At 49.6% G+C, this 15,266-nt stretch overlaps 1 protein-coding gene and 1 long non-coding RNA gene across 4 annotated transcripts; both read right to left on the reverse strand.

The window, feature by feature from the left end:
• Nucleotides 1-255: 255 nt before the first annotated feature.
• Nucleotides 256-4,081, reverse strand: LOC121108922. Of its 2 annotated transcripts, XR_006932614.1 has the most exons (3): nt 3,144-4,081; nt 1,453-1,621; nt 256-858 (listed from the first exon to the last, which is right to left on the reverse strand). It is a non-coding gene; the product is annotated as an uncharacterized LOC121108922 (long non-coding RNA). The 2 variants fall into 2 exon arrangements; XR_005843556.2 differs by lacking the exon at nt 3,144-4,081 and having other exon boundaries at nt 1,453-2,903.
• Nucleotides 4,082-8,454: 4,373 nt separating this feature from the next.
• Nucleotides 8,455-10,504, reverse strand: LOC121108923 (mental retardation GTPase activating protein homolog 4-like). 2 transcript variants are annotated; one of them, XR_006932613.1, is made up of 3 exons: nt 10,150-10,493; nt 9,381-9,476; nt 8,455-8,821 (listed from the first exon to the last, which is right to left on the reverse strand). XR_006932613.1 is itself a non-coding variant. In XM_040657262.2 (2 exons), the coding sequence occupies exons 1-2, from the start codon at nt 10,500-10,502 to the stop codon at nt 9,470-9,472; spliced, it is 360 nt and encodes a 119-aa protein (XP_040513196.1). In that variant the 5' UTR covers nt 10,503-10,504; the 3' UTR covers nt 8,834-9,469. The 2 variants fall into 2 exon arrangements, 1 of the variants encoding a protein (XP_040513196.1); XM_040657262.2 differs by lacking the exon at nt 8,455-8,821 and having other exon boundaries at nt 8,834-9,476; nt 10,150-10,504.
• Between the last annotated feature and the right edge of the window lie 4,762 nt (nt 10,505-15,266).

Consider the following 15,266-nt stretch of genomic DNA (forward strand, 5'->3'; position numbering starts at 1 on the left):
ATCTGTTTCCTGTGTTTATGATTCAGTTTTGCTATCTCACTTAGCATTTTCAAATGTAACTACCTACCTAGAGTTCATGATAATCCTATACAAGTAAAAATAAAATGCATTAATTATTAAATTTGAAAGCATTCAAAGCAGAAATCTGTTTTCACTATTCCTCCCTGTTCCACTGCAGTTATTAGCAACGTTCTGCAGATTCTGAAATGTTTTGCTGGAGAACAAATGTACATTCAGCAATGCTGAAGCCAAATGTATTGTGAAGTGCCTCACCTTCATTATAATTTGTATTTCTGAGTCAAAAGAAATATATATACAGAAAAACGCAACACAAAATTCAGTAACAAGCAGAGGCAAATTTGCTCTCAAAGGTCACATTCTGGACTCTCCTGTTGCCTTCAATGGACTCAACAACAGGCAATTTAGAAACTCCCTTTATACTCTGCTTTATGACTTCCATTCACTGTGGGTCAAAGCGGCTACGTGTAAGCAAAAATGCAACTTTCATTACAGACTTTCAAAAAAGTTGTTTAAATTCGATTGAGCTTCAGTTCCAAAATAAAATTGCACGGGAATCAAGGAAACAAACTGTAGTGAAGTTTTCCTTCTGGGTCAGATTAAAACAGCAGACTGAAGGTCTTGTAATTTGAATGCTCCATCTCAAAAGTGTGCTGAGATAAGAATATCCGTAATCTGTATTCATGTGGTTCATTTTAGCTAGGAACTCCAAATTGCCTGTACAAAAATCCACCAGCTGTGTCTGACAGCGATTCAATAAGAAAATAATGATCACAGAGGGACCATTTAAGGCCACTGAAGTAAAGCCATTTCTGAGATGTGATATGTCTGTCTCTTTACCTGATAATAACAACAGGAAAATAAAACAAAAAAATAATACAGCGTTATTTTTTTCTCTGTATTTGAAAGGTGATCCAAAGTTTTTGTTCTCCTAAAAACAATCTTATTCAAGACAAGGCTCTGGGCAGCCTGGTCCGTCGGTTGGTGACCCTGCACATAGCAGGGGGTTGGAACTGGACGATCTTTGAGGTCCTTCTCAACCCAGGCCATTCCATGATTCTAACACCAACACAGAGCTACCTCCAAACCAGCAGCGTGCGACTGCTTGGAGACTGACTGTGCCAGTCGGCCAGACCTACAGGAGGAACCATTGGACAGTGCTGAGGATTCCTGGGTTCATCCGACAGAAGCAGTGTTGTGAGACAAGGCAACCGTAAGGCAGGATATGCAGTAACTGCTACTGACCAGGTAATCGAACAACCATTGCCTGTGGGGACTTGGCTCAGAAGGCTGCAATAACTGCCTTGACAAGAGCCTTAAATACATGGTCAGATGCTAAACATGCTTTTGGGGTGGAACACGCTCATAGTGTCATCTGGAAAGAGCAAGGATTGCTCACACACAAGGAAAACATTCAGTATGGTGTACATCTACCAAAGAGCATGGCTATTATACTCTGTAAAGGACATCAGAAAGGTAGCACTGTACAGGAAACTGGAGATAAGATGGCGGATCAGGTGGCAGAACAGGCAGTTGAAGAAGGCTTTAATTCCAGACGGTAAACTTAAAATCTCTGAACCTGAGTCAGAACCTGTAAAATATCCTACAGAGGATAGGAATCTAATTAGTGATTTAGAAGGGAAGAGAGCAAGCTGACAGATGGGTTCACGCCCAGATGGACACACTGTTGTGCCCGTTAGTATTGTATGGAAATTGGTTCTAAGGGAAGATAAGAAAACATACTGCGGGAACGGAGACTACAAAGTACAATCCTAGTACCAGGAACAGGGTACAAGTGGGCCTACTGGGAAAGGGAACCTGCCAGGGCAACAATGGCAAATTGATTTCTCAGAACTCCCAAGAAAAGGCGGGGGGGCGGGGGGGTATATTGCTGTATGTTGGTCCTGATAGCTTTTTAGGGTGGCTGGAGGCATTCCCTTGTAGGACTAATAAGGCATGTGAGGTAAGTATTGTTGCAGGAGGTTATTCCAAGATGCCGGGGAACTACTTGGTCTGCCAAGGAAAGTGCACCGTCAAAAGTTAAACTCATCAAGACAAGATGAGCTGGTTACTAATTTGCTTTATCTCAATGTACGCGGGAGGTGTTCTGGCCTGGGAAGAGAGCTCCTTTTACAGTGTAATTAGTAACTGTGCTAAGACTTCGAACTTCTCTGATTGCTGGATCTGCACATGACTACCAAAGGCAGGGATGGACGTACCATGCTTTGGGGTCCTGTCACTAAATTGACCTGCTCAGCACAAATATAAAAGCGGTCAGAGGGAGCCCATTTGCTTAGGGGCAGGTGAGGAAGCTGCTGCTAACAGCACTATTATTTTAGGACCAAAATTCAACCTTGTATTTGGAGCACATAATGGGATGACCCAACTTGTAAGTAGATGCATGAATGACTCCACATATACCCCCTTATCCTAATGCATATGTAAGCAGCTTGTTCTTTAAGTATGTGCCTTTCTTGCCCTCCGGTATGCAGGCTAGGTGGGAATACCCCCTCTGCATCCAGCGTGTGTGCAGCGCTGATTAAACATACCTGCTTTATAACTACTCTGTGGTTATAGAGTTTGATTTCTGCACATCAGTTGGAGATAGAAGTTGAGAGCTTGGGGAGGATGGGGAAGGAGGATTCCTTGGGAATACAGCTGGTGAGGAATGGAGTTGGATTTCAGCACCAAACCAGTACTTTTGGCCCAATGGGACATACAGCATTGTAGAACGATCCATCCCAGATGGGAACAAGGCCACAAGGCACCATCTTCACAGCTGATCAGAGAGGAGTCTAGGATGGTTTGGGGTTGGGACAGTTACCCTGAGAACTGCTGTTACCCCACTGACATCACAGCAATGAAGGGGAGGGGCAAGGAGGGGGCCCTCCCTCTGCCCCGCTTTACCTCATTATCTTCCTTCCCACCTTAAACAGGGCATCCAACTGGGGGGTTTGGGACCCCTCCCTGCCCCACTGGACCCCGTAAACCTGATAGGTGGGCAACGGACCTCACTGACCCATTCTACTCCATAGAGCCCAATCCCTCCTGTAAGAAGGGGACCCATACGGCAAGGACTTCTCTCACCCCACATCCCACTAAAAGGGGGCAACAGACCACCATACCCAAGATCCATCCTGCACCACAGACCCCATCACCCCATCCCAAATGGACAGAGGATCCAGGGATCCAGCACTCCCCATGCCAGAGCCATGGAACTGAGCCTCCTCCAAAGGTTCTGGGTTCTGTAACAGCCAAGAGAGTGGCTCCAGCCAATGGGACGTGGGTTCCGTACCCCCAGGGCCACCCCCACTGGTCCCCATGGAGGGAGTGGGGCCTGGGGGTACACTGGTCTTTGAGGCAGAAATCATATTTTCCTGTTGATCTCTCCACCCACCTGTATTTACATCCACCCTTTCATCCAACAATCATTCCGTCCATCCAATGATCCTTCAATCCGTTTTTCCATCCATCCATCCATCCATCCATCCATCCATCCATCCATCCATCCATCCATCCAACCAACAGTTCTCTCCTCTGTTGATCCCTCTGTCCATCTATTTCTCTCTCCATCTCTCCCTCTGCACAAATCCAAGCAGCCTCCCCCCGTTACCCACCACAACCTCCTCTGGAGCTTTGGGGGATCTCCCCATAGCAGTGCCTTCCGGCATTTCCTTGCAACCCTGCAAGTGCTGATTTTCTGGTCCCTCTCCCTCACATCATCCCATCCCTGTGATCAAAAGCCCTCACCATTCTTAGGTTAAAGCCTCCCTTGTGAAGCTGCCATCCTACTGATGAAAATATCCTCACCTCCCTTAGGGAGGTGGGTCCCATCCCTTCCAAGCAGACACCAATCTGCAAATAGATCCTGCAGACACAGAACCCAAGGCCCTGCCACAAGCACCAGTCCTGCAGCCAAGGACTGGCACGCACCACCAGTGCCCTCCTTTCACACCTGTCCCACAGCACCACCTGGGCCCCCACACCCTGGACTACCAGCCTGAGAGCTCTGCAGTTGCTTTTGATGCAGTATTACCTGTGCCCACCTTTCTTCCTGGTCGCCTTGCACAGTGAACCACACGAGGTGTAAGGTTGGGTGGACTGCATTCATCACTTGGAGGCATCTCAGCCTCCTCACCAGCACTGAGGTCGGTGGAGCTGCGGTGGAGCTGTGAGCCCTTCTGTGGGGCAGGAGCGTCCTCTGCTGCCAGGATTCTCCAGCTTCAGTCCGTCACCAGATGCAAGGCTATGCCACGGGACTGCAGTGAGCCTGCAGCTCAGAAAAGCCCCGAGCACTGCAGAGACAAGCAGGCAGTCTGTGATGCCTTCAGAGCGTTATTCACCAACAGTTACAAACACCTGCAAAAGCAAACAAGAACCACACTCTGCAGTGATAAGAAGGCACAGCTTAGCAGACAGGAGCGTAGGGCTTAGGAGAAAGCTCTATTTCAGAGGTTGGTAGGGAATTTCACATCACACAAAGGCACCAACCAAAAGCAGAGTTTCTAACAGCAGTGTTATCCAGGAGTCCCAGCAGATGGTGCTGGCACATTTGGTATGTGACCCCATAACAAGGCAGCTTAGGATGAGGCATCAGGCAGTGCTGATGACACACTTTATGGACAGGTCATGCTTTAATAGGTGCCGTTCCAATGGCAGCAATTAATTGAGAGCAAAGGCTTGACACACAAACCTGATGATTTACACTCCCACCAGTCAAGGCAGACAGACCAACACTATGAGGCTGACCTGTAACCAGGCTTGGGATGCAGCCTTGAGAAAGGGGGAATGCTGACAGCGAATGGGAGCTGACTGACTAGAAGGGCTACAAATATTCTTGGGAACAAGTTGGCTGGGCTGGTTAGCAGGGCTTTAAACTAGAGATGATGGGGGAAGGGGATGGGTGACAGAGAAGACCACAGGAATGCTTTCACCTTGGGAGGTGGTAAGGGAAAATCCCAGTCTTGCCCTGGAGGTATTAGGGAGGGCTCCTCTGATAAGGCAATGAGGCCAATAGCCAAGCTGAAGTGCCTCTATACCAATGCACACAGCATGGGAAATAAACAGGAGGAGCTAGAAGCCGTGGTGCAATTGGGAAAGTATGATCTAATTGCTATCATGGAAACATGGTGGGATGAATCCCATAATTGGAATCTCCTGATTGAGGACTACAGGCTTTTCAGAAGGGATAGACAGGGTATGAGGGGTGACCGGAGTTGCTCTCTATGTTAGGAAGTGGATAGATTGTGAAGAACTGTGTCTGAGGAACAGCCACGATCAGGTCGAGAGCTTGTGGGTGAAAATCAAGGATCGGTCCAGCAAAGGGCATCTAGTGGCTGGGGTCTGCTACAGGCCATCAGATCAGGAGGAGGCTGTGGACAAGGCCTTCTTGCTTCAGCTGCAAAACGTGTAGCGCTCACGGGCTCTTGTCCTGATGGGGGATTTCAACCACCCAGATATCTGCTGGGACAGTGGCATGGTGAGTGGCAGACAATCCGGGAGATTCCTGGAGTCTGTTGAGGACAGCTTCCTGGTCCGGGTAATAGATGGACCAACCCGAGGTGAAGCCTTACTGGACTGGGTGCTCATTAATGAAGAGGAGAGCATTAGAGAGGTTAAGATTGGAGGCAGCCTGGGCTGCAGTGACCAGGCCTTGGTAGAATTTGTGATCGTGAAGAATGCGGGCCTGGCAAAAAGCAGAGCTAGGACCCTGTGCTTTAGGAGAGCAAACTTCCGGCTGCTCAAGGAACTGCTGGATGGGATCCGCTGGGAAACGGTCTTTAAGGGCATGGGTACAGAACAGAGCTGGCAGCTCTTGAAGGACACCCTTCTGAGAGCACAATGGCTCTCCATCCCCCAGCAGAAGTCAAGCAGGGGAGGCAGGTGACGGTCATGGCTCTGTAAGGACCTGCAGCTTAAACTGAGAGAAAAGGGGGAACTGTACAGAAGGTGGAAGCAGGGTTGTGTATCCTGGGAGGAATACAGGGCTGTTGTCCGTGTGTGTAGAGACAGGATTACAAAAGCCAAGGAGCAGACAGAGCTGAAGTTGTCAAGGGATGTGAAAGATAACAAGAAGGGGTTCTACAGGTACATAGGCAGGAGGAGACAGGCCAAGGAGAGTGCTCCCCCTCTGATGAAAGGCAATGGGGAGCTGGCTTCCTCAGACATAGAAAAAGCTGAGGTACTCAATGAGTGCTTTGCCTCAGTCTTCATGGGTGGTCAGGCTTCCCACATCTGCCAGGACCACAAGCCTCTAGGTGAGGGTGTGGGGAGTGGTTTCTGTCCCACTGTAACGGTGGAACTGTGTTCTGGGCTGCATTAAGAAAGGGGTGGCCAGCAGGGAGAGGGAGGTGATTGTGCCCCTCTACTCAGCTCTTGTGAGGCCCCATCTGGAAGTACTGAGACCAGGCCTGGGGCCCCCAGCACAGGAAGGATGTGGAGCTCTTGGAGCAGGTCCAGAGGAGGGCCACTGAGATGATCAGAGGGCTGGAGCACCTCTCTTATGAAGAAAAGTTGAGGGAACTAGGCTTACTTAGTTTGGAGAAGAGATGGCTCCGGGGAGACCTCATTGTGGCCTTCCAGTACTTGAAGCGAGCATATAAACAGGGGGGGGAGCAGCTGTTTACAAGGGTGGATAGTGATAGGACAAGGGGGAATAGTTTTAAACTGAGACAGGGGAGGTTTAGGTTGGATATCAGGAAGAAGTTTTTCACCCAGAGGGTGGTGACACACTGGAACAGGTTGCCCAAGGAGGTTGTGGATGCCCCATCCCTGGAGGCATTCAAGGCCAGGCTGGATGTGGCTCTAGGCAGCCTGGTCTGCTGGTTGGTGACCCTGCACATAACAGGGGGTTGAAACTCGATGATCGTTATGGTCCTTTTCAACCCAGGCCATTCTATGACTCTATGATAGCGCAGCTGAAGTCCCTTCTGCAGTCACTGGGGCAGCTTTCCTACCTCCAGACCTACAGGCAACATACACACAAAGTGCAGCACAGCTGTTTGTGCTCCACACTCAGAGAGCAAGTTGTCAAGTTAGAGCTTTACAAGGACCATGGAGGTGCGACACTGATGGACATGGTTAGTGGGCATGGTGGGAATGGGTTGGGGTTGGATTTGGTGACCCTAGAATCATTTAGGTTGAAAAAGACCACTATGACATCAAAATTGATTGTACTTTAGATGGGTTCTTTTGGAGGGGTTTCATTATCTTCCAAAAGCTGAAGCCAGGCTGCATTCTCTCCATATAATGACAAAGTTAATTCCTCCCTCTGCAAATTCCTACATTCTGCATCCAAATTTGCTTCATTTGACAGGATTTACTGGTAAACGCAGAAGAGAAGGACAGCTTGCAAGGAAATAACAAAGCCAAAATAGATTTGGTTAAAGCCAGTAAAACAAGGCTTTTTTTTACTAGGGTAAAACGGAACTGCCATTACCCAACCAGAGCATGAATTAATCAAAATCACTACTCATAGCAATTAATGAGAGAAACAAACAAACAAACAAACAAACAAAAATCTGAGAGAAATCCTTATGATCCCCTCCTTCCCATAACACGGAACATACACCAGGAATCCTTCAATCCTCACTGCCACAGAGCTTCAGCAGAACGTTCCTGTAGTCTCCTGAGCAGTCTCCCTGGGAATACAAAGGTGAATAAATGAGAAGAAAGAAGGGAAAAGTGGAGGACAGAGAGAGGAGCAGGGACAATAAAGAGGAGAGCAGAGAAGGAGAGGAGAGAAAAGATCGAGCTGAACAAAGAAAAAAGGGAAGAGAGAAGATTGTAAGGGGGAAGAACAGAAGAGTGATGAATGAGGGGGGGGGAAGAAAGAGGGCAAAACAGAAGAGAGGATACGCGTAAGGAGAGCTGATCTAAAAATGGCAAGGGAAAGAAAGAGAGGGCGAGGAGAACAGAGGGAACAGCAGAAGAGGGAAGGGCAGATGGAGGAAGAAGGGAAGGAATGGTGCAGAGAAAAGAGGGAGAAGAGTGCAGAAAAACAGAAAGTAGAAGAGAGGAAGAGAGAAGGCCAGAGCAAACTGACTTACTGAGAAAGGAAAAAAAAAGGAATATGAATAATTTTTAAGTTCTACTGAAGCAGAATTCTTCTTAAGACACAGAATTCTTTTGCAGTGCTTGTATTCTTCTAGACAATTTAAGAAGATTCAGGAACATTTTCAGTATGTCTTTGTAACGTCTGCCTAATCTCAGCCACTCTAAAATACCCAACAGGTGTCAAGGGGGGATCATCCCCTTAAAAGCACACAGCAAATCCCACTTTTTGTGTCTAAGATCAACAAGTTTACCTTAATGAAGGAGTAGAGAGACTTCCCATACATAGTCAGGAGTTCTCTTCCGATATCCAGTATATCTATCTTGAAGCGGAACACCACCACTCTGATCAGAGTGTTGTTGATCTGTTCCCAGGCCCTAGGAAGCAAAGCAACCACGTACAGCTAACACAGAACCTTCTGGAGAATCACCGACAGACACAAAGGTCTCAGTGCCTGGTCTTGTGCAGGAGCTGTTCTTAGTTAGAGCATTTCTGCATTAATGGAGCGATCCATTAGCAGCCTGCTCCTGAGTATGACTATTGCCCCGATGTGCAGAAAAGCCTGAGCTTTCCTAGAAAAGCCAGTTTCCTGACTGGCTGCAGCTCCCGTCTCATGATTGCCATGATGCTGCTGACTCGAGCATGAAAATGCGAGAAAGAAGCAAGCAATCTTACTCCACAATCTGTTTACCTTCATGGATTTATACAGTCTTTCAGCAAAGTACGCAGGCTTGTTTCATACACACTTTACTGTAAGGAGAGACAAGAACAAGAGAATTAAGGTCAGAAAAGCAGGAGGTTTTCCACATCGCTGTGCAGCACTTTCATGGTGCAGCTGTTTCTTCTGTCAAGATGCAACTCCAGGCTAGCAAACAGCAGGTGCAGTGCAGGCATCCACAGTCAGTGACACGCTGGGAGCTGATGTCTCTGTGCCTGGTGCACAGCAGTATTTGCGGGAAGGCTTCCATGCCTCCTGACAGCAAACCTCTGCTGCCCAAGCATCCTTTGATCAAGCATGCTGTACTATAAAGCACAACACCTTCTCACCCAATTGGGTCTGTAAAGCATAGAATCATAGAATGGTTTGGGTTGGAAGGGACCCCTAAGATCATCTTGTTCCAACCGCCCTGCAATTGCCAGGGTCACCTCCCTCTACACCAGGGTGCTCCAGGTCCCACCCAGCCTGGCTTTGTGCCCATAACCAAAGACAAACCATGTCTGAAACTATGCAACAGCCAATCAAGGGAACTCACAGCACCTCTCATCATTTCATTACTTTGTAGACAAGGTTTAAAAGCAGAGCACTCACCCACAGCCAGCAAAGCATCTTCCAGGTCTCCTGACACCTCGGATTTAATGCTGCCTGTTATGTCCTCCTTAGCAATGCCTTCATATACATCAAAAACTAGGAAGAAGAGTCCATGGCAGAACGTCAGAGTGATGCAAAGTACCGCTTTGCAACAACAAGCTCCTCATGTGCTGCATGAAGGCTGTATGATTCCTGCAGCATTGTCAGCTGAATCAGGACCGTCCCACAGAAGTAATTCATTTTCACTGCTGACGGTCCTGCTAATTGGCCTACTACAGCCGTTACCATTTTCAAGACCTGCTACTTCATGCTGGCAGATGAATGTCTTAGCTCCTCTTCCCCTGCCCCAATGGCAGTCACACTTCACGATCTCTGCTTTCCATGCTGGAGCAGCAGCAAGTTCTATGTAGGGTTCTGAAGTCCCTTTCAGCCTCAGGAGGGAACAAAACAGCCCAAGTGGAATGGATGCAATGGGGCTCTCTCGAGGACACCTCATATCTCAGAAGAGTTTGCACTTCCTGAACACCTATGAAGCTCCTACAAAAGCATCACGCACAAACAAGGAAGGGAAGAAAAACCCAGGGCACCGCGTGAGTGCGGCTGTTGGTGCCCATCGACGACCCCAAGAAGGTGATCTGCGTGGGGCTGAAGTACCGCGACCGCTGCCTGGAGCAGGACGTCAAGGTGTCCACGGAGCCCCTCATGGTCAGCAAGTTCCCCAGCACCATCGCTGGGCCCCAGCCACCCGCCCAGAGACCCCGCTCCCCACCTGCGGGCAGCCGACAGCTCGCCGCTCTCCAGGAAGGCCCACATGGAGCGGGGCAGGGCGGGCTCGGCCTCGCTGAGGTCCACCACGTCCCCGCCTTCCTTCTCCTTCTCCTTCTCCTCCTCCTTCTCCTTCTCCTTCTCCTTCTCCTTCTCCTTCTCCTTCTCCTTCTCCTTCTCCTTCTCCTTCTCCTTCTCCTTCTCCTTCTCCTTCTCCTTCTCCTTCTCCTTCTCCTTCTCCTTCTCCTTCTCCTTCTCCTCCTCCAGCCCCAGACGGGGCCCGGATGCCCCGGGGCCGTGGAAGCGGAGCAGGCAAATGGCAGCGGGCAGCGCCGCGGACAGCCAGGCCGGGGCCATCTGGGACGCGCGTGGTGATGACGCAATGACGGTGAGACGACGGAGGGAAAGGCCCCCGCGCGGAGTGCCCACCCCCCTCGGCGGACCGACCAATGGGAGCGCGGAACAGGAGGGGCGGCCGCGGACCCGGACCCACCATGATGGCGCCGGCGCAATGGTGGAGCTGCGGGGTTCTGTGCGGGGAAAGCGTTGCTCCGCTGCCCCACATCCCCGCCGCCGCCTGCCCCGTGCCTCGGGGACGCCGGGCGGTCAGGGGAAGGCGGCGCAGGGGCACCACCGTCTGCCCGGTCCGTCCCCCATCAGAATCCAGTCTGTCCTCTGGAGAGGGAACTGAGCTGTCCTCCGTCATTGCAGTGGGGCACTGTTGGGCTGTGAGAAGCGGCGGCTGACCACAAGCAGCGGGACCCGCCCGGCCTCCGGGAGCAGCTCCTGGCTGAGCTGAGCAGCCCCGAAAGAGAGGGACTGATCCCGTGGGTCGACACGTGTTCAAGCCTGGCAGAGAGGCAGGCGGGTGCCTTCGGTTCTTGCTTGGCTCAAATCGGCAGCAGCGCGTGCTGAGCTCCTGCCCTGCAGGTGGAGTCCCCAACTCCCGTTTTCCTTATCCCGGTCTGTCCCCGTGCGGAGCTCCCGGAGCTGCGTGAAGCCGACACGGAGCTGCTTCGTGTTGGCCCCGAGGAGGGGAGCTGTGAGGGGGGAACGATTGTTAGGATGGAAACTGGTTGGGAATATGGACATTTCTCTGCTTATTGCTGTTTATGTGAAATGTTTAAATGTTGAACATTCGTTTTTCTACATTTCTGCCTGCAGTTGTTTCTGCAGCTCCAAAGACCCTCCCACTCCCCCCCCCCCCCCCCATCCCTGTGCCCACCTCTGGGTAAGGACGGGGCAGCACCAATGGCAGCGTCATAGGACTGCAACCACCAGCCCCATCCTTCCCCCCCACATCCCCTCCCCTCCTCAGCGCTGCATGGGAAATGGTTGGGGTGGGATTCTGGGAGAGCTGGGGCGGCTTGGCCTGCAGAAGAGGAGGCTCAGGGGGATCCCAGGCACGGCCATCAGCCCCTGCAGGAAGATGCAGAGAGGACGGAGCCGGGCTGCACTCAGCGGTTGTCTCGCTCCAATTTATAGGAGGGAGAGAAGGTTCTTAGAAATACGTATGCCCGGCGTGAGATTAAGAAACAGCGGTTCAAATGTTGGTCCGACCAGTTTATTACAAATGTTAATAACGGAGATGGGGAAAGGGGAGGACGGACGCTATTAAGGATTGGGGTGATGGGGAAGGGAAGGCGAGCGATAGAAAAGATAGAAAGAGGCAAGAATTGCGTAAAGCGGGGATAGTCACCACCAGGATCCGGCAGCAGTCCCGTTGCACGATGTTCCGACGGTCCGAGGCCGAAGGGCAGGAGCAGCGAGGCCGGTCTTGGGCAGCGAGAGGATGCAGGTCAGGGAGGAAGCAGCAGGTCTCAGGTAGCAGGCCCAGGGAAGTCCGTCAGCAAACGGTCCGTAGAGGAGGATCGGAAGGCAGGAAGCTCGTGTCGTGGTGAGAGATCAGTCTCCACGTAGAGATCCGTCTACACGTTGCGGTGAAGGATCAGATGGCAGAGAACCCCTCAAGTCTGTCGTGGTGAGAGATAAGCCTCTCCCGTTGCCGTGGTTGTGGTGAAGGATCAGCTTCCACCGTTGTGGTTATTGGACCCTCTTTTATTCTCCATTTTCTGCTGCCTACGTGACATTCCTGGGTGCTTGAGCAAGAGTCCTGTGCATACCTCCTGAGATGGCCATTTTCCTTGAGATAAGTCCACACAAAAAGACCGCTTCCCGGCCATTAGCAGCAGCTTATCTCTCTCTCGATGCCCCTGGCCTTGTCCATCTGTGCTCCTTAGAGGATTTCACAATCCTTAGCCAGGACCTGTCCATCAGTGTCCTCAAGACAAAAGATTTCTCTGCCTTTGCCCAGGACTTGCCTGGACTTGTTCCTCAGCAAACTTTGAGTCAATGATATAAAAGAATAGTCTCTTACAGCGGTGCCCAGCAGCAGGACCAGAGGCACTGGGCACACACTGCAGCACAGCAGATTTCCCTGTATGACACCTCTGAGCCCCCACATTGGGTCAGTGTCATTGGCTATTTTTGCCAATGGTCACGATGCAGGAGTTGAGTGCATCCTTGTGGCATCCACCGGGCATCCTAAGGCACGAGGTGCTGCTGGCACTCCTGAGGTTTTTAAGGGGCAGCAGGGAGAACCGGAGGGCTCAGGGCAGTAGCTGGGGGCTCTTGGAGGCACTTTGAGGTGCTGCAGGTTCAGAATTGTGTTTTTCCTCCCGTTTCACAGAGAAGGTGGCAGTTTGGCTCAGTACCTCGAGGTGGCAGCAGGACCCCCAACTACAGAAACGTCCACTGCCCAGAGTCCCATGTATAGCTGTGAGAATGATGGAGGGTGTACTAAACGTAACACATGCTCAGGGCTTATGATTACCGTGACACAGGGATGACATATTCGTATGGCCTTTCTATTATGTTGCCAGATAGTATTTCAGCGTTAGAGAGATATGAATTGTCGGAGAGTATTCCATCGTAGTTTAAGCCTAAGAGGGCACCATCCTATAACAAAATACAGAGTGAGCCTTAAACGTTGTCATTCAATTTAGTTCCCTAAAGCAAAGCAAAGCAAAACAAACACGCAAACACAGCAGCTCTTCTCCTCCCCCTAAAATAATGGGTGAAAGTCTCCCACCTGCCGCCTTTCACAAATTGCATGGCCGTTTTATGGAAAACAGTCAGTTAAATTGCAAACTAAACTGAACTCCTATTTTCTATAATTATGAGACGTACTGTGAGTCCAGAAGGAAAATCCCTACTGCAGAGACGCACAAAACCACAGAGCATTTGTGCTGCTCTTCTCAAGAGGAGCATTTCCAAAAGAGGGCACCAGATACATGCTTTTAAACTGCATTCCTACTGCTTTCTTGAGCCTATTTCCCCCTCCTTTCCCCACGACTTCCTCCACAACAGGTACGGACCACCCTAAATGGAAAGTACTCACATTTTGGCTGTCGTATGTTGTGCTTTTCGACACCAAAACCTGCCTTTCCTTTGTGCTGGAATCATCTCCTTTTTATTACAATTGGCCGTGAGACAGGGAGTCATTGCTACTTCACTGTGTTACTGCATTCACACCCACAGCTGAGCAGCATAGATATGGCTTTACTGTTGGGTTCCTGACTGCTCAGCCAGTTTTGTTCTCCCTGGCTTCTCCCTGACTCAGAAGAGTCACAGGCATGTTAGAGCTTAGAGTTTCTTTTTTTTTCCTGTACTGTAGGGCTTGGCCTCCAGTTTTGGCTTTGTTTATATCACAAGGTATCAGATAGCAAATTAAGTTCAAGGCAGTGCAGCTGATGCACTGGGACAGCAGCAACATTCCTTATGGTTGCTAGCCAACCTAGGTAAAGTTACCCTCTCCTGTGCAGATCCTACACAGCCTTCCCACAACCCGTAAGGCCTCTTCCAAGAGTTTGGAACTCAAGCCCAGCCTCTTCCAAATGCTGAAAGAAAAAACAACAACTGTTAAATTTCCTTTATGTTTCTTGCATCTTACAGTACATATGGTTTAGAAAACACTACGACAAGCTTAATATGGAATGGTCTTCCTAGCCTCAAGCAGCAGAAGTAACTTCTCCCAGTTAGGCAGGGAATTATCCATTTTTCCTATATAAGAAAAACAAGAATGTTTGCATGGTAACAGAATGTTTACAGTCTGACATCCACATCCACTGTAAATCCACTGGGTTCAAACAGCAGTCAGATAACACAAACGAGAAAGAAGCATGAAAGTGGAGGAGTCTGTGTAGAAGTGGTGGTACTCAGGAGGAAGGCACGGTCTGTCTTTATGCTTTGTGGATACAATCAGATCAGAAAGCATTGTGCTTTATGGCACAGTTTCCTTGGCCAAAGGATGCTTTGGCAGCAGAGGTTTGCTGTGAGGAGGCATTAAAGCACTGAAGAAAAGGCTGCTGTGCACTGGGCCCAGAGACATCAGCTCACAGCACGTCACTGGTGGTGGATATCTGCAAGCTTTGTGTCTGTCAGTGACTGCTCTGAAGGCTTTGTAGTCAGCTGTCCGTGGCTGTTTTGCTTTTTAGGGTGTAGGAAGAGATGATAACGCACCAATTGGAGTGATGGTGTCCTGCTCGGAAATGGATGTGCTGGATGGCAGAAGAGGATTCTTGGCCAAGTATGGAATCATCTCTGTTCCTTCACAAAGGTAAATATTTAAAAGGTAAACACACAGAGGTGGATTTGCAGGATGCCTTGAAGGAGGTGACCCTCACTTGACATCAGTCAGGTATTTCAGTGCAGCTGAGATTAAGGAGACATTACAAAGCTCTGAAAATGTTCCTGAATGTTTTTAGTTGTTCAATTGTCCAAAAGAATACAAGCAATGCAAAAAACAAGGAAAGAAAGAAGCAGAACAGCACCAACTGCATGTCCTGAACAGAATCCAGCTTTAATAGAGATTAAAAATTATTCCCATTCCTTTTTCTTCTTAGTGACTTAATTTGTTCTCACCTTCTCTCTCTGCTCTCTCCACATGCCTTCCCATTTCTTACATGTCCTGTTCTTCTACTGTTGAACTGCTGTCGTCTTTATTTCTCTTCCTTTCTACCTTTGGAATCCCTTCCCTGATGCCCCTTCCCTCCTTTGCCTCTTCTGTCTTTTCTAACTTCACCTCTCTGCTGTCTTCCTCTCCTCTACTTTATTTCTTTT

This window comes from Gallus gallus, unplaced genomic scaffold (assembly GCF_016699485.2).
Source record: "Gallus gallus isolate bGalGal1 unplaced genomic scaffold, bGalGal1.mat.broiler.GRCg7b scaffold_81, whole genome shotgun sequence".
Lineage (NCBI taxonomy): Eukaryota > Metazoa > Chordata > Aves > Galliformes > Phasianidae > Gallus > Gallus gallus.

What these genes read in the sequence shown, in the direction of transcription:
- LOC121108923 (XM_040657262.2), bottom strand. Translation starts at nt 10,502, where the DNA reads ATGGCCCCGGCCTGGCTGTCCGCGGCGCTGCCCGCTGCCATTTGCCTG.